General features: G+C 43.7%; 1 protein-coding gene across 1 annotated transcript in view; it reads right to left on the bottom strand.

Moving 5' to 3' along the window:
• The window catches only part of LOC126260672 (ankyrin repeat domain-containing protein 33B-like), a 197,383-nt gene that overhangs the window by 17,576 nt on the left and 154,899 nt on the right, over positions 1-24,908 (bottom strand). Inside the window, exon 4 of the mRNA XM_049958009.1 lies at positions 13,715-13,994. Coding sequence (XP_049813966.1) covers positions 13,715-13,994 — 280 coding nt within the window. The remainder of the gene's footprint in view (positions 1-13,714; positions 13,995-24,908) is intronic.

Raw genomic sequence — 24,908 nt, 5'->3', positions numbered from 1 at the left:
ATACACATCAATTTTCTGTACAACATTGGTGTACAAAACATCTTGGATGTCAGGTTCCTGATTGAAATGGAACACTATCATTTTTTTCCCTTCTCTTTTCTTTAGAAATTTGATGTGAAGTGTCTTATCCTTTGGCATGCCAATTATTTTTCCCACATATAGTTTTGTTTAATGGTCTTCTTCTGTGACGAATTTCACCACAATGAAGTCTCTGGGTTGTCCCCTGTTTATAATGCAAATTGAGGTTTAATTTCAACACTTCTGTTCTTAATTGCAGGAATCCGAATATCTCCATGACTGCTTCTATTCTCTTACATTACTGGTAACATTTTAACCTGTTGCATATCAGCAGAAGACTGGTGCTTGGAGATACTGGTATGTGTGGCAGAAGTAGTGGAAACATTCAGGTCAAAATCTGCAGGAGAAATGCTCATACTTGATTTGAAAAGTCCGTTTTCTACCTCTGCTTCTTGTGAAATCGCTAGATTTGACTATGACAAAGTTTTCAGATAGAACATCTTCAGCAGTTTTCTCGGACATGGAGTGCTGAACTCTCCTTTGAATTAACTGCTGCACTTTCTCTGGATCTAATGGTGATATACAACATTCTCTAAAGCCAGACATGATGTTCCAGCGCATATTCTCAACCTTCTCCAGTGCTTCCTTCAGTTTTATTGGAAACTGGACTTTAGGCAGAAAGCCCTTGTACAGGTTCTTCCAGTTGATCAAAACAGCCATCCATGCTGCTTTAATGGGTCTGAATACTGCAACATACAGGGGCTGTGTAAGATGTGTAGAATTTGGAGGCAGCATTATGAAGGCAATGTTATGATCATGACACAATCTTATCGCTTTCTGGGAGAGCTGACTTGGAAGATTGTCCCCTGTAACAACTTTTCTTCTATCAGATCTTCTCAAATATGGCCACACTATTTTGACAAACCATTCTCCAAATAATGGCAGTCAAACCAACCAGATTTGCTTACTGCATAATGTGAGCCTTCAACACTACCTCTTGTCCAAGTTGGGTAGAGACTTGTGCCTGCAGTCTTGTAGACAATAAAAGGGGGGGGGGGGGGTGGCGCATTTCTCCATTTCAAGTTCGATTTCCCTGAAAGATCCAGGATCATCTGTGAAATTTGTTTCATCATAGATTAGAGTCCTTTCTCGAGAAACTTCTTTCACATTAACTTCCAAGTTTTTGAAATATCTGATGATACAGTCTTCATTAACAGCAGTTCTTGATCTTATCACATTTTCTGAAAGACGAAATGTGATGTGAGGATGTCAACAAAAGAGATTCTGAATCAAATCCCTCCCATGTCTATTCTTGAATTTCTTCATATGATATCCATGTCGATCAAGAAAATGTTTTAGTGTGTCCCTAATATCATCACTTTGAAGAGGAATCCCTCACTCTGTACAGGTTAAAATTCCTGCTACTACTAATTTTTCATGCTCCTCACTTAAAACTTACTGACCTCCATGGTTCTTCTTAAATTTTTCATTTGCCCTATTTGCCAATGTAGTTTTTGGAACACTGAATTCCTCAGTTATTTACTTTAAGTTTCTGCCACCTCTCCTATACGCTGTAATAGCATTTTGCATTGCTCATTCATCATATTTAAAGAGTCCACCACTCCCTACAGCTTGCTTGTAGTTCCTGACCATGCCCCACTTCACCCCTGAAAGTGGCAATTATTTAAACAAATTGGTCTCTTGAGTACATTAATGATACTAAAGTCAAGAAAATCTGTATGCAACATAACCTCAATACTAGGTCTGAGACTACAGTTAAGCTGAGAATTTTATTAACATTCCACAAAGCTATGGAGGAGGTTTGTGAAGCTATTTTGTATTTTAACTGTTTTGGTATGAAAGAAAAGAAAGATGTCTGAATTACATACCAACAAAATTAACTTCAAACACTATGTATCTGCTTTATTAAATTTTGATGCACATAAAGTGCAGAGATCACTTTCAGGGTGAGCCACCAGATGTCAGCACCAACAAAACAGCAAATATAATGTAATGTCATTGGCAATGATTTCCAGTTCTGGCAGCAAGACAGCTGAGTTTCAGACGGTTCTTGGTGAACACTTCTTTTCTGACTATTGTAGAATAACTCTCCACTTTAGGTTTTTGTATACACTTCAGGTTAGGATAGGAGAGATGGCTGATGAGATGAGCCTTGCTACTGCTGGAAGGATGTCCATACACCAGGTACAAAGAAAGGTGGATATTGCATCCTCCAGCCACCGCTGCCACCAGCTACCTCAAGTATGCTCCACGTGCTCTGATAAGATGAGCCATTGTCACACCCATCAACACTGTTCAGACGCAAAGTTAGTTCGCTCCCTTCAGTAGCTGGCAACACGATCTTAAAGACCCGCATCCACCTTGTTGCAATGTACATTCTTGGGAATCTTGTTGTGTTCACCCCTGTCTTTCTGCGGACTTTCTTCATCTACTTAACAACTTACGCAGTCACTGGCTGTGCCTGCGAATTATTAACGTAACTGTGTTTTATTGTCTCTACCACATGTGCGAAGATTATACTTTGAGTTGTATTCCATTGTCTGATTGTTAATGGTTCTTTTTAAGGTGTCATTGGGTAACTTTCAGGTTCAAAGACAGATATTTTTATTATAGCGTCCATTTGCTTCGATTCATAGCTAGAAGGACCCTCCTCCCATGTGAGTCATGTGGTACCCACTTGTTTCACGCTTAATTGAGCCATCCCTATTAATATTCATTTAAATGAGACATTTTCCGTTGTGCGACAGTATTATCGTTTTTATTTAATTTGTATGATCATTTGGGGGGGGGGGGGGGGGTCCTCATTCTGTTGGGCATCAGAATTTGGTTTTGTGCAACTTAGGGGTATGCTCTAACCACAACCGACACCTCTCCAAGTCCCAAGTGGTAGTTGGCCTGAAGCATACACACAGGATACCAAGAACCCCCCCCCCCCCCCCCCCCGCACGCAAAAAAAGGTCAGAGGTCAGCCGATGTGACCGGTTGTAATGGATGTGGTCAGAGTGTAAGCGGTTGCTCTGTGTTGTTGGAACAATGACTTCATACTGATACTCATAAACGCTCGATATGCATCTTCAGCTTTTCACAGCGTAATGAATTATCCATTAAATTTTGGACATGCAACCTTGCAAATTCTCTCGCTTCTGCCGCTTATTTTCCGACCACCCCCAAAGTGAGTTAAAGAATTTCCTCGTCCACTTCAACGATGACGGAAGATACAATGTCGGAAAATCAATAGAAGTAGAATTTGCACAGCTGCATGCCCGAAATATAACAGATTGCAGCTCACTGTATGTTATGAAATGTTTCAGTGAAATGGTATGCTGTGGCTTGAGCATCCTCTGTGTTATTAAAACACAGAAATAGACGACCAATAATACTTTTCATGTTTGGGACCACTCTGGGTTAGTAGCAGCCCAGAGGAACAACCTAAGATTTATTCATATGTCATAATAAGGGGAACTGTGGGCCTTCAATCGTCAAATTTTTGAGAAAATCGGACTCAGTGTTTATCATCTCCAGAAGCATTCCCAAAAAATCTGTGGAGTTCACAAAATACTAAGTACAAAAAGAGATTAAAATCCAAGTCTGACAGCAGTGAGGTTCTTCGCGTAAATAAGAGTGTGACAAAATCGGACGTGGAGTATTCTTTATGGTAGACTCGTATCTACTTAGAGAGAAGCTGAAGCTGCTGCATCAACTTATAAAATAGTCTTTCTACAGATCACCAACGTCATCCATAGATATAACCGAAAACTCCAGCTCCGTCATTTGAAATCAGTCTGAGTTGATTTCCGTGACAAAATAGGGCGTTAAATATCTACTTGACGTTTTGATCTCTGTTAGTTTGGATGATGATGCATAAGAGTCGAAACTGGTAAGCTGTTTAAAGTCCATCCAATGCGATCAAGCTATGGTGTTATACTTAATACCAGTACATACAAGACACAGTAACAGCTATTGTTCCAATATCCACCAGAAAATGAATATACGGAGAAAGATTTTAGGGCGGTTTGCCTTGGTAGTAAGGCAAATTTCTGAACTAGAAATGTCCTGCAATATACTCGCGTTTACTTCCAGGACACATGGTACTTGGATAGAAATATTGTGATTCTGTGAAGGGTAGTCAAATGAAAACCAGATGGATGCAAAAAAGTAAGTAAAACGTTTAATGTTTGAAAAGTAATCGCCATAACTGTTAATATACATTATTCCACTGTGACACAAGACGGTCAATACCTATACGGAAAGATGTTTTCGGTTGTACCCAGGCGTGCACCTCTTAGTCCGAAGCAAATCGACGGCCGCGAATGTCTTTCTTCAGGCCCCAAAAACTACGGAAATCACATGGGGAGCGATCGGGACTGTATGGAGGATGTGCAAGGGTTTTCCAGCGAAACAACCTTAGCAACATGTAGGCAGGTCTGGGTGAAATTGTGGTTCCGTAGACAACTGCAAACACATTTCCATGACGACAAATGAATTAACAGTTACGACAATTATTTTTGAAATAATAAGCAACTTACTTACTTTTCTCTCCATCTGTCTCGTTGATGCCCCTTATTCAATGGAAAAGATCACGATCAAGCATTCTCAGCTAAATGGATTTGCCTCGGGAAAAAAAACAGCTCGACGATGGATAGGATATCATATGATATTTATGATAGGTATGATGGGAAAAGAAATGTATTTTGACTGAAAAGAAAGGAGCTCTCTAACAGCCCAATGTGACTATGGCATCAAGGAATAAAATGTTTAAAAGAATAAATGACATCATTTTTGAGATTGCTGTGAAATACAGAGAACGTGTTGTTGTTGTTGTGGTCTTCAGTCCAGAGACTGGTTTGATGCAGTCCTCCATGCTAATCTATACTGCGCAAGCTTCATCATCTCCAAGTAACTACTGGAACTTACATCCTTCTGAGTCTGCTTCGTGTATTCATCTCTAGGTCTCCGTCTACGATTTTTACCCTCCACGCAGCCCTCCAATACTAAATTGGTGATCTGTTGATGCTTCAGAATATGTCCTACCAACCGATCTCTTCTTCTAGTCAAGTTGTGCCACAAATTCCTCTTCTCACCAATTATATTCAGTACCTCCTCATTGGTTACGTGATCTACCCATTTAATCTTCAGCATCCTTCTGTAGCACCACATTTCGAAAGCTTCTATTCTCTTCTTGTCTAAACTAGTTATTGTCCATGTTTCACTTCCATACATGGCTACACTCCATATAAATACTTTCAGAAAAGACTTTCTGACACTTATATCCATACTCGATGTTAACAAATTTCTCTTCTTCAGAAACGATTTCCTTGCCATTGCCAGTCTACATTTTATATCCTCTCTACTTCGACCATCATCAATTATTTTGCTCCCCAAATAGCAAAACTCATCTGCTACTTTAAGTGTCTCATTTCCTAACCTAATTCACCCAGCATCACCTGATTTAATTTGACTACATTCATTTATCCTTGTTTTGCTTTTGTTGATGTTCGTCTTATATCCTCATTTCAAGACACTGTCCATTCCGTTCAACTGTTCTTCCAGGTCCGTTGCTGTCTCTGACAGGATTGCAATATCATCGGCAAAACTCGATTTTTTTATTTCTTCTCCATGGGTTTTAATTCCTACTTCAAATTTTTCTTTTGTGTCCTTTACTGCTTACTCAATATACAGATTGAATAACATCTGGGATAGGCTACAACCCTGTCTCATTCCTTTCCCAACCACTGCTTTCCTTTCATGCCCCTCGATTCTGGTTTCTGTACAAATTGTAAATAGCCTTTCGTTCCCTGTAGTTGACTCTGCTACCTTCAGAATTTGAAAGAGAGTATTCCATTCAACATTGTCAAAAGCGTTTTCTAAGTTTACAAATGCTAGAAACGTAGGTTTGCCTTTTCTTAATCTGTCTTCTAAGATACGTCGTAGGGTCAGTGTTGCCTCAAGTGTTCCAACATTTCTACGGAATCCGAACTGATCATCCCCAAGGTCGGCTTCCACCAGTTTTTCCATTCGTCTGTAAAGAATTCGTGTTAGTATTTTGCAGCGTGACTTATTAAACTGATAGTTCGGTAATTTTCACACCTGTCAACACCTGATTTCTTTGGGATTGGAATTACTATATTCTGCTTTGAAGTCTGAGGGTATTTCGCCTGTCTCATAGATCTTGCTCACCAGATGGTGGCTCTCCCAAGACTACCAGTAGTTCTAATGGAATGTTGTCTACTCCCGGGGCCTTGTTTCGACTTTGGTGCCCTGTCAAATTCTTCACGCAGTATCATATCTCCCATTTCATCTTCCTCTATGCCCTCTTCCATTTCCATAATATCGCCCTCAAGTACAACGCTCTTGTGTATAATCTCTATATATTCTTTCCACCTTTCAGCTTTCCCTTCTTTGCTTAGAACAGGTTTTCCATCTGAGCTCTTGATATTCATACAAGTGGTTCTCTTTTCTCCAAAGGTTTCTTTAAATTTCCTATAGGCAGTACCCATAGTGATATATGCCTCTACATCCTTACATTTGTCTTCTAGCCATCCTTGCTTAGTCGCTTTGCACTTCCTGTCGATCTCATTTTTGAGACGTTTGTATTCCTTTTTGCCCACTTCATTTATTGTATTTTTATATTGTCTCCTTTCATCAATTAAGTTCAATACCTCTTCTGTTACCCAAGCATTTCCACTAGCCTTCGTCTTTTTACCTACTTGATCCTCTGCTGCCTTTACTATTTCATCCCTCAAAGCTAACCATTCTTCTTCTACTGTATTTATTTCCCCTTTTCTTGTCAGTCTCCCTCAAACTCTCTACAACCTCTGGTTCTTTCAGTTTATCCAGATCTCATCTCCTTAAATTTCTGCCTTCTTTCATGATTTTTAAACCAAGTTTTAGCTATGATCACGTTATGCTCTGTGTAAAATACTAGCAGGCGGCTTCCTCTTTCATTCCTTACCACCATTCCATATTCACCTACTACATTTCCTTCTCTTCTTTTCCTGCTATCGAATTCCAGTCCCCCATGACTATCACTATCTGAATAATTTCTTTTATCTCATCATATATTTCTTCAATCTATTCGTCGTCTGCGGAACTAGTTGGCATATAAACTTGCACTACTGTCGTAGGTGTGGGCTTCGTGTCTATCTTGGCTACAATGATGCGTTCACTATGCTGTTCGTAGTAGTTTACCCACGCTCCTATTTTTTTATTCATTACTAAACCTGCTCCTGCATTACACCTATTTTATTTTGTATTTATAACCCTGTATTCACTTGACCAGAAGTCTTGCTCCTCCTGCCACCGAATTTAACTAATTCTCACTATATCTAACTTTAACCCATCTATATCCGTTTTTAAATTTTCTAACCTACCTACCCGATTAAGGGATCTGACATCCCACTCTCCAATCCGTAGGACGCCAGTTTTCTTTCTCCTGATAACGATGTCCTCCTGAATAGTTCCCGCCCGGAGATCCGAATGGTGAACTATTTTACCTCCGGAATATTTTACCCAAGAGGACGTCATAATAATTTAAGCATACAGTAAAGATGCCCGCCCGGTTAGCCGATCGGTCTAACGCACGGCTTTCCGGAGCGGGAAGGAGCGCCTGGTCCCCGGCACGAATCCGCCCGGCGGACTTGTGTCGAGGTCCGGTGAGCCGACCAGTCTGTGGATGGTTTTTAGGCGGTTTTCCATCTGCCTCGGCGAATGCGGGCTGGTTCCCCTTATTCCGCCTCAGCTACACTATGTCGGCGATTGCTGCGCAAACAAGTTCTCCACGTACGCGTACACCGCCATTACTCTACCACGCAAACATAGGGATTACACTCGTCTGGTGTGAGACGTTCCCTGGGGGGAGTCCACCGGGGGCCGAACCGCACAATAACCCTGGGTTCGGTGTGGGGCGGCGGAGGGGTGAAGTGGACTGCGATAGTCATCGTGGGGTTGTAGACCACTGCGGCTGCGGCGGGGACGGAGCCTCTCGGTCGTTTCTATGTCCCCGGTCAACAAACAACATACCTACATACAGTAAAGATGCATGCCCTCAGGAAAAATTACGGCTGTAGTTTCCCCTCGCTTTCAGCCGTTCGCAGTACCAGCACAGCAAGGCTGTTTTGGTTTATGTTACAAGGCCAGATCACTCAATAATCCAGACTGTTGCCCCTGCAACTACTGAAAAGGCTGCTGCCCCCCTTCAGGAACCACACGTTAGTCTGGTCAATCAACAGATACCCCTCCGTTGTGATTGCATCTACGGTACGGCTATCTGTATCGCTGAGGCACGCAAGCTTCCCCACCAGCGGCAAGGTCCATGGTTCATGGGGGGGGGGGGGGGGGGGAGAGATAATACAAAACATTATTTTCAACACAAAACAGAAACCTCAAATGAGTTCACGATCACAAATGTGACCTGTATGTTACAGTAATATAGAACGCCATAGGAGCAGATCCGGGGTTCGGGTGCGACACACACACACACACACACACACACACACACACTGTCTCTCTCTTTCTCTCTCTCTCTCTCTCTCTCTCTCTCTCTCTCTCTCTTAGTTACTGTCCCTCCCTCGCCCCCTCCCACCTTCCTCTCATCCCAAACAGAGATTGCTGTCACTCTCACTTTTAGTGAGCCACAGATGCATGGAATTTTAATAATAATAACAATAAATTATATGAAATATTTTAATATAATAATAATATTATTACTTTGTTTACATTAGTGATTAGTACGCCTCTTTTATCACAACTTCAATGTTCAGAGAAGTATACTGATGAGCCAAAACATTATGACCACCTGTTTGATAACTTTTTGTCCTCTTTGGCACGAAATTCATCACTGAGTCTGTGTATCAGGGATCCGACAGTTTGTTGGTCGGTTTGTGGAGGAATGTGGCATCATATGTCGACGCACAGGTCAAGAAATTGGCGTAAATAGCGGGCCGTTGATTTGCGTACGTGGAGATGGCGCCCAAAAGCGATCCTGATGGGTTCCCATAGGATTTACATCAGGCGAATTTGGTGGCCGAGACATCAACGTGAGTTCACTATAATACTGCTCAAAAAACTAGCACGGTTCTGATTACGAGACACACACAATTATACTGCTGAAAGATGACTTCGCCATCGGGGAAAAGATATCAAGCATGAAGGGGTGCAGGTGGTTTGCAGCTGTCAGTGTGTCTTCGATTTTACCACAGGTCCCGTGCAAGTGCAGGAGAATGTCTCCCATAGCATAATACTGCTCCCACTAGCCTGCGTCCGTGTCGCGCTGCACGTTTAGAGCTTCCGTTCACCTCAATGACGGCGTTTGTGGAGACGACTATCGACCCTGTGTAGCAAAAATGTGATTCAACCGAAGAGCCGACGTGTTTCCACTGATCGACGGACACATCCTGATGGTCCTCTGCGCCCGATGTCGTTGGGTCCAAATGTGAACAGATAGCAGTGGTCTACTGCGGAGCTCTATGTTCAACAATGTACGATGAACGGCGTGCTCCGAAACACTTTTGCGTAGACCAGCATTGTGCTTTTTGCAGAGATGGAACAGTTTACATCTATCCTACTTTACAGAGCAGACAAGCCTCAGAACGCCACGTTCTGTGCAGAGTCGTGGACGACCAACCATTTAGCGCCTAGTGGTAGTATCGCTGCCCTACCTCTCTCTATAGATGCTCACGACAGTAGCATGTGAATATTAGACCAGCCCCGCCATTTTAAAGATATTCGTTCACAGGCTCTGCGTAATAATAATCTGCGCTTTGCCAGAGTCTCTTATCTCAATGGATTTCTCCATTTGCAGCCAGTATCTTCACTAGGGTGATCTCCCGTCCGTGTCTACTCCACTTACATACTTTTGTTAGCTTATCAATGTGCGTCTTCTGAAAAGCATTTGTCTCAGAATTTGTCAAGGACATGTGTCATAATGCACACGATATAAAATCGAAGTGCCCAGAGCCGTTATCAATTTTTCGCTTCGCACTACGATCACAGGTCTGCAAACTATGGCTACACAGGCGTGAAAATGAGGGAAACACTGTTTCTTTCCGTTAGTCAGTGAAAGTCAGTCTTCCTGTTATATTTCCTTAGTGGAAAGTATTCCTCTCTTTGTCTTGCCTTACTCAACTTGCCTGTACACTCACGAACTGTACCTGGAGTATTGGTGGCAGGAAGTATGGCTAGCGTGTGAGTGGACGCCTTTCTCGTCTGGAGGTGGCCAGGCCACACGAGCTCATCCACTTGGCTAGTCATGAGACAAAGGACTGAAAAGCATCATGTGTGAAACAGAGCTTTTAATTCTCCTGAATTTCCAGCCACTTCCGAGATAGTCCTCATTCTACTTGTCCTCCGAAAAGTAACTGAGAAACCTAGAAAGTTATATATGTGAAAATATAAAAGGCGTTTCAGCTCACCCCCACCAGGTCTGAGCTTGGAACGGTGTGTGTTTAGAAGTGACGTTACAGGTTAAATATCGCCTCGCTTGCACCTTAGCTGGCTGTAAGTGACGGAGATGCGTGGATAAGGCGACCAAGATTTGATCTTGGTTTTAAGAGAGATGACCAACAACTGACCATGATTTTAACGGAGGTGTAATGGAGATTTAATCGCAAAATTTCAACTGCACAACTACATCGCATTTTTTTGGAATGGGTGATACCGAGAAACGTCCGTATATTTTCAAGACAAGCCTTTAAATATCTACATCTAATGCATCACATGCATGTTTTATTACATAAGGCAGTATATGATTTGAGCACTTGGTTTCACCAAATGCTAGATGCCTTCTCGAAGCGTTTGAAACTCAGAGTTATGCTTATCGTAATTTACATATCCATTACCTGCATAGTATGCATCTAAATTATGAAGCTTCAGTGAAGATTTGATCAAACTGCGCACACAATTAGCTGGCTTGTCAGCCTGTTCAATGAAGTCCATAAGCCGCCTACTTTTATTTTCTCACGGTAAAAATAACGTACAAATAGAGGGAGCAACTTTCTGTATTTGTAATTGGAGGCATCGGTTGCAACAGTGAAAAAGTTCATCGATTTAGCTGGATTTTTCAATTTGGAAAAGGTCTTATGGGACCAAACTACTGAGGCCATCGGTTCCTAAGTCTACACACTTCTTAATCTAACTTAAACTAACTTACGCTATGGACAACACACACACCCATGACCGAGGGAGGACTCGAACCTCCGAAGGGAGGAGCCGCACGGACCGTGACAAGACGCCCTAGACCGCTCGTCTACCCCACGCGGCAGGATGTTTCAAGATATTAGAGAACTTCTGAACATTTTTCGGAGCCAAAATCTTTTTCACAACTGTTTCTGCCTTAGTGTGGACACATGTCACCATCTCAGCCAAATTAGAGTTATATAAAACGTTCTTCGATAATTTATTTCCACAATCCATACATCTACAGATGGTATTGTCTTTGACTGTAGACAAAAGTATTGCTAGCTCACCTGCAACGTTTGTAATGTGCTTGTTGCCACTTTCACTTCTCTTTCGTTCCGATTATGAACTTCTGTACAAGAATGTTGCCTGCAGTAGGCACTACCGCTACGAGTAATACTGAAGTCAAAATCACATAGCTCACAGAAAGCTTGTGAGAGTCAATTCAGAAATAAATAATGAAACGAGTAAGTTTAAACGCGAATGTCTCTATAATCTGCTTTCACGCGTCCTTGTTACTTCCGTGTCTTATTTGTATCGTAGCTGCTGATCGGTACGAGGCGAGTGCATCTGCGGGTTGCCAATACTAAGGGAGAAAATAGTAAACGTTCCCCTGTCACGACACCTCTAGAAGCGTAAGCTATTCATTCTTTCTCCGCCCCTCGCATATCTTTGACCCAAACCACATTTTTGTATAATCATGAACAGAAAAAGTCTATAAAGGGCGAGCATTAATAAAACCATTCCTGACTGGAAATGGAGGAAAAAAGGTCCTATGAACATGTGTCTGGAAATGGACACATCCCGGAATACAGTACAGAGCTGCATCGCATCCGTGTCACAACGGAAGTTCAAAGTGGCCTCCATGGGATGCAATGCTTACATTCATATGTCGCTTCATGGACCACTGCACTCTTTCACACGTTCCGGCCTCTCTCCGAATAGCATTCACAGGCGTCGTGAAAATGCTGTCGAAGAGTCTGCACATCAGGAAATGGTTAAGCATACACAGCGCTTTTGGGATGCCCCCAAAAGCAAAAATCCAAGGGTTTTAAGCCCGGTGATATAGCAGGCCATGCTACAGGGCCTCCCTATCCTATCCAACATCCGGGGAAGATGCTGTTGAGGTGTCGCCGAACTGTAATGCGGAAGTGGATTAGTGCTCCGTCATGCAGAAATCACATAACCTATCGTATTGCCAAAGGCATATTCTCAGGCAGCCGAAGCAGAGTATTCTTCAGCAAGTCCAGGTACGTTCCTCCGCCGTGGCGTTTTAAAATAAATAACCGGTTCAAGTATGTGGTCGCCAAAAATCTCTGCCCACACATTGATGCTGAACCGATGCTGATGAGACGCCTCAACCATTCCCTGGGGATTGTTTGTAGCCCACAGACGACAATTCTGCAGACTAATGATGCCAGTTGTGGTAAGGGTTGCTTCGTCGGTAAAGAGGACTGATGACAGAAATCCCATAATTGTGATGGTCTGAAGTAAAACCCATTGATAAACTCCTTCCTGTAGACGGAAAAAAAATGGCTCTGAGCGCTATGGGACTTAACATCTGTGGTCATCAGTCCCCTAGAACTTAGAACTACTGAAACCTAACTAACCTAAGGACATCACACACATCCATGACCGAGGCAGGATTCGAACCTGCGACCGTAGCAGTCACGCGGTTCCAGACTGAAGCGCCTAGAACCGCACGGTCACACCGGCCGGCGCTGTACACGGAAGTCCGCTGCTGATAATCCTTGCATTCATTGTAGGTGATAGGGATAGTATCGGTTCTCATGCAGGATACCTACACTCGTGCTTTGGCTTACACCATGTTGGTGGGCCATTTTCCTGGAGCTCGTACTACGGTCCGTCACAATATCCTGTAGAACCCGGTCCTCCCTGAACATTTGTCTGTCTGAAAAGGAGCCACGATCACACAATTGCCGAAAAAGGGCTTGAAATATCGTGTGGTGTGATTGGTGTCTGTGAGGGTTTTTGTTTTGGTACAGCCGTGCTTGCTCTCCCCCGTTCCCATCTACTTAGCCGTACATCAGCACCATCTCAGCTTGTTCCTGACACGAATACTGGACCACTCTGCTGCTTACAGTGCACACAGCCTGAAACACATGACACGTGGTCAGAGGAACTTTCACTCGTCAGTGCCACCTACCGCAGCAACCTTCAGGACACATGTTCATAGGAGCTTTTTTCCTGCATTTCCGTCAGGAATCCGTCCCTGCGGTTTGTCGGTTTCATTAATATCCACCCTGCATGTCGACAATAGTATCGATTACTATGCAAAAATATTTCGAGTTTTGTCAGTCAGGGAATTTGAACTATCGGTAGAACTTCGCGGGATTATTAATATTTACAAGAGTGATCACTGCCGAAATACACGGGAGAAAGAGGTGGTCGATAACAGAGCCGGGAGGACTGAAGAAAAATTGCTGTAGTACGGGAGGGTCGGTCGCCCTACGGAGAGTTAGTCGCCCTACGCGTGGAGTACCTGTTGGTGCGGAAGGCCTTGCGGAGGCGCGACTTGAGGCCGTGGCCGTGCGAGGGCGGCGGCGAGGCGCGCGGCTCGGGGGCGGAGGCTCGCGCGCCCAGCAGCAGGCGGGCGCCCAGCTCCGGCTCGCTGCCCCACCGGCCGTACGCCGTGGTGCGCTCCAGCAGGCGGTGGCGCGCGAACTTCTCGATCACCTCGGCGCACACGTAGCGCCCGCAGAAGCGCGCCCACTGCTCCGCGCGCAGGCCCCGCCCAGAGTCGCGCAGCGTCGGCGACGCGCCTGCAGCATAGGCACGTGGTACTGTGAAGCACAGCAGCACTACAGTCGTTACGGAAACATTAATCGTTACCCTTAACAAAGACAAATGTAATGCATTGCGAATACATGGAAAGAAGGATCCTTTATCGCATGATTATATGATAGCGGAACAAACACTGGTAGCAGTTACTTCTGTAAAATATCTGGGAGTATGCGTGCGGAACGATTTGAAGTGGAATGATCATATAAAATTAATTGTTGGTAAGGCGGGTGCCGGACTGAGATTCATTGGGAAAGTCCTTAGAAAATGTAGTCCATCAACAAAGGAGGTGGCTTACAAAACACTCGTTCGACCTATACTTGAGTATTGCTCATCAGTGTGGGATCCGTACCAGGTCGGGTTGACAGAGGAAATAGAGAAGATCCAAAGAAGAGCGGAACGTTTCGTCACAGGGTTATTTGGTAAGCGTGATAGCATTACGGAGATGTTTAGCAAACTCAAGTGGCAGACTCTGCAAGAGAGGCGCTCTGCATCGCGGTCTAGCTTGCTGTCCAGGTTTCGAGAGGGTGTGTTTCTTGATGAGGTATCGAATATATTGCTTCCCCCTACTTATACCTCCCGAGGAGATCACGAATGTAAAATTAGAGAGATTCGAGCGCGCACGGAGGCTTTCCGGCAGTCGTTCTTCCCGCGAACCATACGCGACTGGAACAGGAAAGGGAGGTAATGACAGTGGCACTTAAAGTGCCCTCCGCCACACACCGTTGGGTGGCTTGCGGAATATAAATGTAGATGTAGATACTTACCCACATCACCATATCTCTCTCTCTCTCTCTCTCTCTCTCTCTCTTCCACTATTCATGTCTTACATTCACTCTCTCTCATATTCTCAATCTCTCATTCCTATCTCTCGCCAATTTCTTCTCTTTCACCAGTTTCCTCTCATACGAGCTTCCTGTCTCTATCGCTCACTTCCCATTTTTCTAAGTCGTCCTTAGACCCAGTATCTCAATCACTCCATAAAACTCGCTTTCCCTCTCACACATCCTCACCTTCTATACCTCTCTCTCTCTCTCTCTCTCTCTCTCTCTCTCTCTCTCTCTCTCTCTCATGGGCGCGCGAGCCCGCCCGCCCACACACACACACACACACACACACACACACACACACACACACACACACACATTATATGCCTCACTCTCGGTTTCAGTCCCCCAGCTCTCACTTTTCAATTCCCGCCTTTCAGTTTCTCATTCTCACTATTATTTTCTACCTCACAATCTTAGCCACATTCTCTACCTTCTCTTCTGTCATAGATCAATTCTCAAAAGTAAGCTGAAACTACGACTAGCTTGCAGTTTAGAACCTATAGAATCCTGATTAAGATACAGGGTGATTCAGAAAGAAGAAACAGGTTTCAGCTATTTATTAAAGACAAGCTATGAAAGATAAAAACACATTGCACATGTCACTGGGTAGAGGAAGGTTCAAAGTTTTATGTTCACGCAGACACTGCACCACGCGTTCAGTATGAGCACCATGTGTTGTCCGAGAAACATCCAAACAGTAGTATGTTTCATTCCACACACGAATCAACGCGTCCCTGTTTACTGAATTGACAGTTTCAACAATTTGATTTCTCAGCTGTGAAGAGTAACTGCCACAAGTGGGACAAAGACTGTCCTTTATGTACCTCCACAGAAAAAATTCACAAGCTGTAATGTCTGATGACCTCAAAGGCCAATAGCAATGAAAAAGATCTTGTTGTCCAACACACAAAAGGACTGGCCTTGTGGTGTAGTCCCCATGTTGCTACAAACAAACAACAGCACAGCTTTGTGAAAACACACGCTCACTTCCCATTTTTCTATGTCGTGCTTACATTCAATATCTCAATCACTCCCTCATACTCGTTTTCCCTCTCACACATCATCACCTTTTATCTCTCTCTCTCTCTCTCTCTCTCTCTCTCTCTCTCTCTCACACACACACACACACACACACACACACACACACATTCTATACCTATCCAGTGACTTGCCCAACGTATTTATATCTTTTATAGTTTGCCTGCAATAAACAACTGAAATCTGTTCTTTTTTGATGACCCGGTGTATCTCTTGTCCCCCTCCCTCCCAGTAATAATCGTTTCCAACCAGTTGATCATCTAATCATGTGGTAGAACAACCAGTTCACTTGCAATAAGATGACAATCATATCATTCTTCAGATCTCATTTTAGAGATTTCAAACTAGATCTCTCCACGATTTCTCTAGCACTGCTTGACTTGCATTTCACTTACAAGAATTATTTATGGTGAACAGCATTACAGAAGTCGCTGTCTCTATACAGCTGAGGTGATGTTTGGAATATTTGCACTGAATAATGAAAGACTGTTTGAAAAGAACGACATACGAGACCCTCGATTTAGAGATGGTCCAAGGGTCGTGCTGATGAAAGTCACATTAAAAACGGGACAACTGCTTGTTTTCCCAAAGATGGACGAAAAAACTGACCATGCGCTACTACAACAAAGCATTCTTACGTCAGCATGGTATGTTTCAATGAAAAATGGGAAAATTAAATCTCGGTGGCGAGAGGTAAATTCGAGCACAACTCCTTGCAAACAAGAGTCCATTATATTCAAGACTGCCCCACCTTACCTACCAAATTTACAGATTTATTTTGCAAACTCACATGGTAGTTTAGAAGAAAAGAATCAGGTGTCAAGTAGAGGCTTACATTTAAAATGTAAAGAATGCGTTGGACTTTCCACAGGAACGTAAGAATGTATTCTACATAAAAAACCACACATTACATAAGTAGCACAGTGATGAAATTACAACGAGTAACATACATATAATAGCATGTATATATCCATTTCATCAGATAGCATTTGCAATGTATTAGGTAAGGGAAAAAGTGTGACAAAGAATACTGTTGTGCGGTCACAATATCCAGGTTCAAAGACCTTATTCTTATTTAAGCACATAGAGTTCAGCCACAAACTACATTAAGTACCTTCTCATTCCTGAATTATTCACATGTAGACCAAGCTAGACAACATATAAATATCAATCACAGTTTTTATAAATTGAAAATGTTTTAGTATTATAATTATTTTATAAATATGTTCAAAACATATCTTTTACTCACGTCACCCTAAACCAAACATTGTCAATAGCACAAAGACAAACAGAGCCAACTTTTCACAGTTTATCCATATTTCCAGTGCCTTGTGAAAATTTCGCTACAATCCATTTGCCTCAGACAACGAGTTGATATTTTCAGATTTTTTTGTGAGCTGCACTTTCAACACGACCACTACTAAAAGGTAAAGTCTGTGGCACAAGCCCGTGACAGGGCCGTTGGCCTGCGTGTTAGTAGAGTGTAGCATCTCTTCGCCGCGGCACTAGGAGTGGGTGGACGGCGGACCCATAACCCCGCCCATCTTGTATCTCGGGGAAAAAAATACCCGGTACTCATTTTATTCCAGGCTGAGTGGATTTAGAGGGACTGGAACGAAGAAAAATCCCCGCAACTATCCGGTTCTGAAACTGGGACCTCCACAGAAGGAGTTTAGTGACCTGCTAGACCAGCAAGGTCTCGACTAGACCAATCTTAATAATTTCTCATTTGGAAAAATGGAAGAATGTGAACCCTATTGCATTGGTCGTGGAAGACAGTGTGTGATGCCATCTGTAGAGCCTTTCCTCGTCGCTTACAGAGTGACACGTTGCGGTGGAATTGGAGAGAAAGGAGCAACCTTTGTCCACACAGTGACTGCTGCGGGGAGAGGCAAGGTGTGTGATTAACAAGCTCAACTTACCTCAAGCAGTGTTAATACCAGATTTTGAGCACCGATATAAAACTAGGAGTGACTCATGGAAGTAATGAGAATTTAAATCAATAAAATACTATCGGCTTTCAAGCTGAGTCGAGCGGTTAACTGCCCACTAGCTCTCGGCACAGATCTCCTCAGCCACGGTCGAGTGGATGCCGCTGCCGTGATTACACAACCGTGCCGCCGCCAGTGACGTCACTGGTGCCTAGCCCGAGCCATATATGGTAACATTTTGACGGCACGACCGCCGCGCCCGCTTCAACTTCCCTATCACAGGATTCCAGGCCCTGCGCAGTTGAAATCCACCGTCTTTATTGAGCGTGCTGTCCGACATTTTGGTCTCTATTGCTTCATGTATTACGCTATCCCAGAAGCAGTTGACTTGTTTACTCATAGAAGTATCATCTAATGCAATTCAGTGTCCGTTTACCAGTGCATATGCTCCGCTACAGCTAATATTCCGGATGTCCGCCCCGACAGCTGAGTGGTGCCGGCACTGTAGCTCAGCGTATTCGGTCACAGAGCTTAACTGCCCTCTGTAATAAAAAAAACTGAGTTAATCGATCAACAACGAACATAAACGGGTGTCTTACGACATCTCAGACGCAACGAACGAATGCGAATAAAATGAGAATTTAAAAAAAAAGTGGTCAGCGTGACAGATTGCCGCCCTACGGGCCCGGGTTCGATTCCCGGCTGGGTCAGAGATTTTCTCCTCTCAGGGACTGGGTGTTGTGTTGTCTTCATCATCATTTCATCCCCATCCGGCGCGCAGGTCGCCCAATGTGGCGTTGAATGTAATAAGACCTACACCAAGGCGGCCGGACCTGCCCCGCAAGGGGCCTCCTGGCCAAAGACGCCAAACGCTCATTTCCATTTTCAATTTTCCGTACAGCGTAGGCGGAAACACCTTTAATGTTCCATGCTACGCTGCTCAATAGTGCTAACAGTCTGAGCGACATAAAACTGTTCACACCCACAAGATATTTTGTATACTCCAGGTGTTCTGAGATCTACATCATCTTTCACAGGCTTCATTAATTGCTGGATCTCTGCTGGGGCCTGAAAACTGTATCGATTTTATGTTTATTCAGTATCCGGCTAATCTTCCCTAATATTCAGCCACAAAACGGCAAAACGCAATCTTTGTTTTCGCTTTCGTGTGTTAGATAAAACTGCTTGTGAAATTTGTCTGTTGTTGTAATAGTTTTCCTTGAAAACTTTACGTAAGTGGCTCAGCTCCCTCGGCAAGTTTTCGGCGTCTGAGACAGTTTCGGCTCGGTGTACCAAGGTCCTCAGAACAGCCTTTTCTGAGCTGGGTGGTTGTACCTGATGAAGTGCAGATACCAACCTGTGTGGGTAGGCTTGCGATAAACGCTGTGACCGAGACACCCCTGGGTTTTCGGCGGAGAAGGACGCCCAGGAACGGCAAGGAACAGTCCTCCTTTTCTTCAACGTGAACTTTATGTGTTTCAGGAACTCTTTAGGCTTATCATATCGAAGAGGCCATATGATAAAGGTATCGTCGACGTAGCGATAAAAACAACTAGGCTTTGCAGGAGCCGTGTCCAAGGCGATGTCCTCAAAATGCTCCATTAAGAGGCTCGCTACAACCGGAGCTAATGGGAGACAAACTTCGCAAGCAGTTTCATCTTAGCCGCGAAAGCAAAAGACCACCGAAGAAGACACGAAAAAGATTGCGTTTTTAACGTTTTGTGGCTCAATAGCAGGGAAGATTAGCCGCATACTGAAGAAACATGAAATATATACAATTTTCAGGCCCCCAGCAAAGGTCCGGCAACTAATGAAGCCTGTGAAAGATGATGTAGGTCTCAGAACACCTGGAATGTACAAAATACCGTGTGGATCGAGCAGTTTTATGTTGTTCAGATTGTCGGCACTATTGAACAGCGTCACATAGAACACGAAAGGCGTTTCCGCCTACGCTATCCCTGTGAAAGATGATGTAGGTATCAGAACACCTGGAATACGCAAAATACCGTGTGGATCGAGCAGTTTTATGTTGGTCAGCTTGTCCGCACTATTGAACAGCGTTGCATACAACATGAAAGGTGTTAACGCCTACGCTATCCCGAAAAATCAGCTGTAGCGGAGCTTGCGCTGGTAAATTGACACCGAATTGCATTCGACGATATTTCTATGACTAAACGGATCAACGGCTTCTGGGATATCGTAATACATGAAGCAACAGAGACCAAAATATCAGACAACACCCTCAGTAAAGACGGTAGACTGCAGATGAGTACGACCTGGGATCTGTAATGACACATTCCGACGCATAGACATACAATACCTCAAAGTCCGCTCCAAAGATTAAATTGAGAGGGATGTAGAATATAATCTCTGTAATGTTCATATTGGATTCTCTTTTGTTTCATATTCCAAGAAGAAGTTAAGATACACTTTCGATTGTTACCTTGTAGGGGATGGACGTAATTTTTGGTGTGTGCGGAAAGGCAGCCATATTGTTAGTATTTATGGTTTGTGCGATGAGCAGAGCAAGTCTTCTTGTCTTGTGAAAAAAAAATAGTGAGAAGTATCTAAGTTTTACGAGAATTATTTAAAGCGACGCAGCATTGTATTCCTTGGTTTCCACCGTCTTCGCGAATTAAACCGATGCCGACTTAGGAAGATACACACGGTCAACAAAGAGAAGAACATCGATGGCGACAAATGAATTAATATTGTGGCAGAAGGACTAATTGTAGCCGGCCAGAGTGGGCCGAGCGTTTCTAGGCGCTTCAGACTGGAACCGCACAACCACTGCGGTCGCAGGTTCGAATCCTGCCTCGGGCATGGATGTGTGTGATGTCCTTAGGTTAGTTAGGTTTAAGTAGTCCTAAGTTCTAAGGGACTGATGACCTCAGATGTTAAGTCCCATAGTGCTCAGAGCCATTTGAACTAATTCTACGTCTAAGGTGTGAACTCTGATTAAATCAACAATGCCGTAGAATTCAGAATGTAATTAATCGGAATTGTAATTATATTACAGGCAAATTTCCGCATTCAAGCCGGTCAATACAGTCCGTAAAAAAGCCTTTCAAAAATTCTAATGTTACAGTTTCATATCCATAATTTTTTCTCTTTTCAAAAAATCAATAAATTTAATTTTTATTTATTTTGCCACAGATCCTCTGATTGGGGAGTTGAAGCGGGCGTGGCGGGCGAGCCATCAAAACATTGCTGTACAGGGCGCGGGACTAGGCACCAGTGACGTCATTGGTAGCGGCACGGCTATATAAGCACTGCAGCGGCATTCACACGACAGTCAGCCACTTGACACCGGCAGAGGAGATCTCTATCGAAAGCTCGTGGGCAGTTAACTACTTGAAACCCGAGAATATTTTATTAATGGATATCGCCGTGAGAGCACGCGTTGTAGAAAACTTACGTGTTTCATGGAAGTGCTTCATTAATATTTTCGTATCCAATAATTATTGCAACAAATTCCGCATCAGCTCTAACAGTAGTATGTGGAAACACTGTTACTTATTTCCCTCTTTTTTCACTCTATATTTCGACAGGTTTCTCCGAGAAATCACTGACGGTTCTTCCACGCATTCAGAATTGATCATCACACAACTTAAAACATGTGTCAACGGAACTCTGCATTCATTATCTACAGAAATGGCTAATGCAGTAGTATATACAGTATCTTTTTTTGTTAGATCTGTTACTTTGTCAGAGGCCGAACACAAACACACTAATTGCCCAAAGTTCAAAATGGTTCAAATGGCTCTGAGCACTATGGGACTTAACTTCTGAGGTCATCAGTCCCCTAGAACTTAGAACTACTTAAACCTAACTAACTTAAGGACATCACACACATCCATGCCCAAGGCAGGATTCGAACCTGCGACCGTAGCAGTCGCGCAGTTCCGGACTGAAGCGCCTAGAACCGCTCGGCCACCAGCGGCCGGCTAATTGCCCAAAGTTTTCCGACTACTACGACTACTACTGATTCTGAATTGGGGGACGCAACGATGAAGAAGAGTTCGACAAATCGTCGAATAAAAAGAAAATCCGAACAAGTGTTGTAAGTAGGCTGTGTAGGTTTTTATGTTGGTAACGCCACGTAGCGCTCTGTATTGAAATCGCGGACTGCGCTGTGTGCAGTCTGTGGCTGGTTGGTCTCAATGTTGGATTATTCGTTAGTGTAGTGTCGAGCAGTTGGATGCGGACAGCGCGTAGCGTTGGGCAGCTGGAGGTGAGCCGCCAGCAGTGGTGGATGTGGCGAGAGAGATGCCAGAGCTGCGAGATGTAATATGAGCGGACGATCTGACATGTTTCCGTCAGAAAAAGGAAATTTGTCGAACTGGATGTCACGAATTTATATATATTTCTGACTTTTGAACACTATTAAGGTAAATACATTGTTCGTTCTCTATCAAACTCTTTCATTTGCTAACTATATGCCTATCAGTAGTTAGTGCCTTCAGTAGTTAGAACTTTTATTTATCTGGCAGTATTAGTGCTCGCTGTATTCCAGTAGTTCGAGTAACGAAGATTTTGGTGAGGTAAGTGACTCATGAAGGATAGGTTATTGTTAGTCAGGGCTATTCTTTTGTAGGGATTGTTAAAAGTCAGATTGTGTTGCGCTAAAATATTGTGTGTCAGTTTAGAAATGATCAGAATAAGTGAAGAGAAAACTGTCTGAGCACGTTCAGTTTTACTCAGTTGTTTGAGTATCAAATAACGCAGAAGTTTGGGAAGTTTCAGTGTGAATAGTACTCGCGTACGGAGGGTTCCTTACAAACTTTATGTACACAGGGTGATCCGTATTAACGTTCAAGAAACCTCTGAAGCGACGTAAATAACGCTGAGACAAGTAATTTAATATGAGACACATGGGATCGCAAATTTCGGGAAATACCGCAAAAGTGGATAACAAATGTTGGACATGTGACGTCACCATATGACGTACCTCACCGCACGTGCAGCGGTTGAGTCAATCGGTCTGTCACACCTCATAATCCCAACCCAAGTAATCACTTCGTTCTGGATCCAGGGCTACATGCACGACTTTAGCACGTGATCACGGTTTGAGTCCTGCGTTCGGCAGGCAGGATTTTCTTCATTGCGTGAGGAGTTATGTGTTTATATTGAGGTAAGATTTGTTATTTTATTTACCGGTCTCGCACATCTCCGCTGATCTGTTGCAAAGTACCTACATACTGCGTCACAAGTAAATTAGTACAAGCTTTCGAAACAGTAAATGACCTGGTTTTTTTTTTACTAAATAACGTCTGTCAACACAAAAAAGGGACAAAAGGAACAAAACACAAAATAAGTACAGCTTTTACTTGGTTACCGCGAGGACAATAATTTTATAACTTCTACGTTTACAATAGATCACGTTTACGAAACATGTTCGGAGATTGCACCGTTTGCTCGAATGCAAGCACCACTTGCTCAATCATCTCTTCGCGCCCAAGCCGAACTGCTGCACGTGCAGCGAGTTACATCATCTGGTTCAAAAAATGGTTCAAAATGGCTCTGAGCACTATGGGACTCAACTGCTGAGGTCATTAGTCCCCTAGAACTTAGAACTAGTTAAACCTAACTAACCTAAGGACATCACAAACATCCATGCCCGAGGCAGGATTCGAACCTGCGACCGTAGCGGTCTTGCGGTTCCAGACTGCAGCGCCTTTAACCGCACGGCCACTTCGGCCGGCCATCATCTGGTAACGTTACGTGTTGAAGCATGGGGGCCGGCCGTTGTGGCCGAGCGGTTCTAGGCGATTCAGTCTGGAGCCGTGTGACCACTACGGTCGCAGGTTCGAATCCTGCCTCTAGCATGGATGTGTGTGATGTCCTTACGTTAGTTAGGTTTAAGTAGTTCTAGGGGAGTGATGACCTCAGAAGTTAAGTCCCATTGTGCTCAGAGCCATTTGAACCATTTGAAGCAGGAGGAGGAAGAGGAGGAGGTTCAAATGGCTCTGAGCACTATGGGACTCAACTGCTGCGGTCATTAGTCCCCTAGAACTTAGAACTACTTAAACCTAACTAACCTAAGGACATCACACACATCCATGCCCGAGGCAGGATTCGAACCTGCGACCGTAGCAGTCGCACGGTTCCGGACTGCGCGCCTAGAACCGCGAGACCACCGCGGCCGGCGAAGAGGAGGAGGAGGAGGAGGAGGAGATTAGTGTTTAACGTCCCGTTGACAGCGAGGTCATTACAGACGGAGCACAAGCTCTGATTAGACAAGGATGGGGAAGGAAATTGGCCGGGCCCTTTCAAAGCAACCATTCCGGCATTTGTTTAAAGCTATTTAGGGAAATCACTGAAAACCTAAGTTAGGTTGGCCGGATGCGGGTTTGAACCATCGTCCTCCCGAATGTGAGTGTCACATGTTCAACAGTTCTTATCTATGTTTGAGGTATTTCCTGACTTGTCTCTGCGTCATCTGCGTCGCTTCGTGATTGTTTGAAACGTTAGTCAGAATCATCCTGTGCAGATAGTTAATTCGTACTGGAAATCTAGAATCTCGACGACTTTTGCTTTTTATGGATGTCGATAGAGGCAAGATATACATCTACCCATTCCTGAGAAATGGGGTTTCAGCAAAAGAAAATACATACTAACGGATAACAAATGGCAAAAAGTATTTTTTCGTGTCATGTAATTACGAAATGGTTCAAATGGCTCTGAGCACTATGGGACTTAACTTCTGAGGTCATCAGTCCCCTAGAACTTAGAACTACTTAAACCTAACTAACCTCAGGACATCACACACATCCATGCCCGAGGCAGGATTCGAACCTGCGACCGTAGCGGTCGCGCGGTTCCAGACTGTAGCGCCTAGAACCGCTCGGCCACTCCGGCCGGCGATATGATTACGAATTAACAATTTTCGGATGTTTTCCTTTACTTGTACTATGAAATCTTACCTCTTGCCAAAATTTCATGATTCGAGTTCAACGAGAAGTAGCCTGTAGGTTGTGATGAGTGAGTTTGCGAATATCGAAGTATGTGACATAAACAGCCGTAGCCTATTTTTTGGTATCTGGAAATTTGTGGTAAGTTCCTATGGGACCAAACTGCTGAGATCATCGGTCCC

Source organism: Schistocerca nitens, chromosome 5, assembly GCF_023898315.1.
Source record: "Schistocerca nitens isolate TAMUIC-IGC-003100 chromosome 5, iqSchNite1.1, whole genome shotgun sequence".
In the NCBI taxonomy this organism is placed as follows: Eukaryota; Metazoa; Arthropoda; class Insecta; order Orthoptera; family Acrididae; genus Schistocerca; species Schistocerca nitens.
Note: the sequence above shows the minus strand (reverse complement) of the source record. Positions and strands in the feature narration are given on the sequence as shown.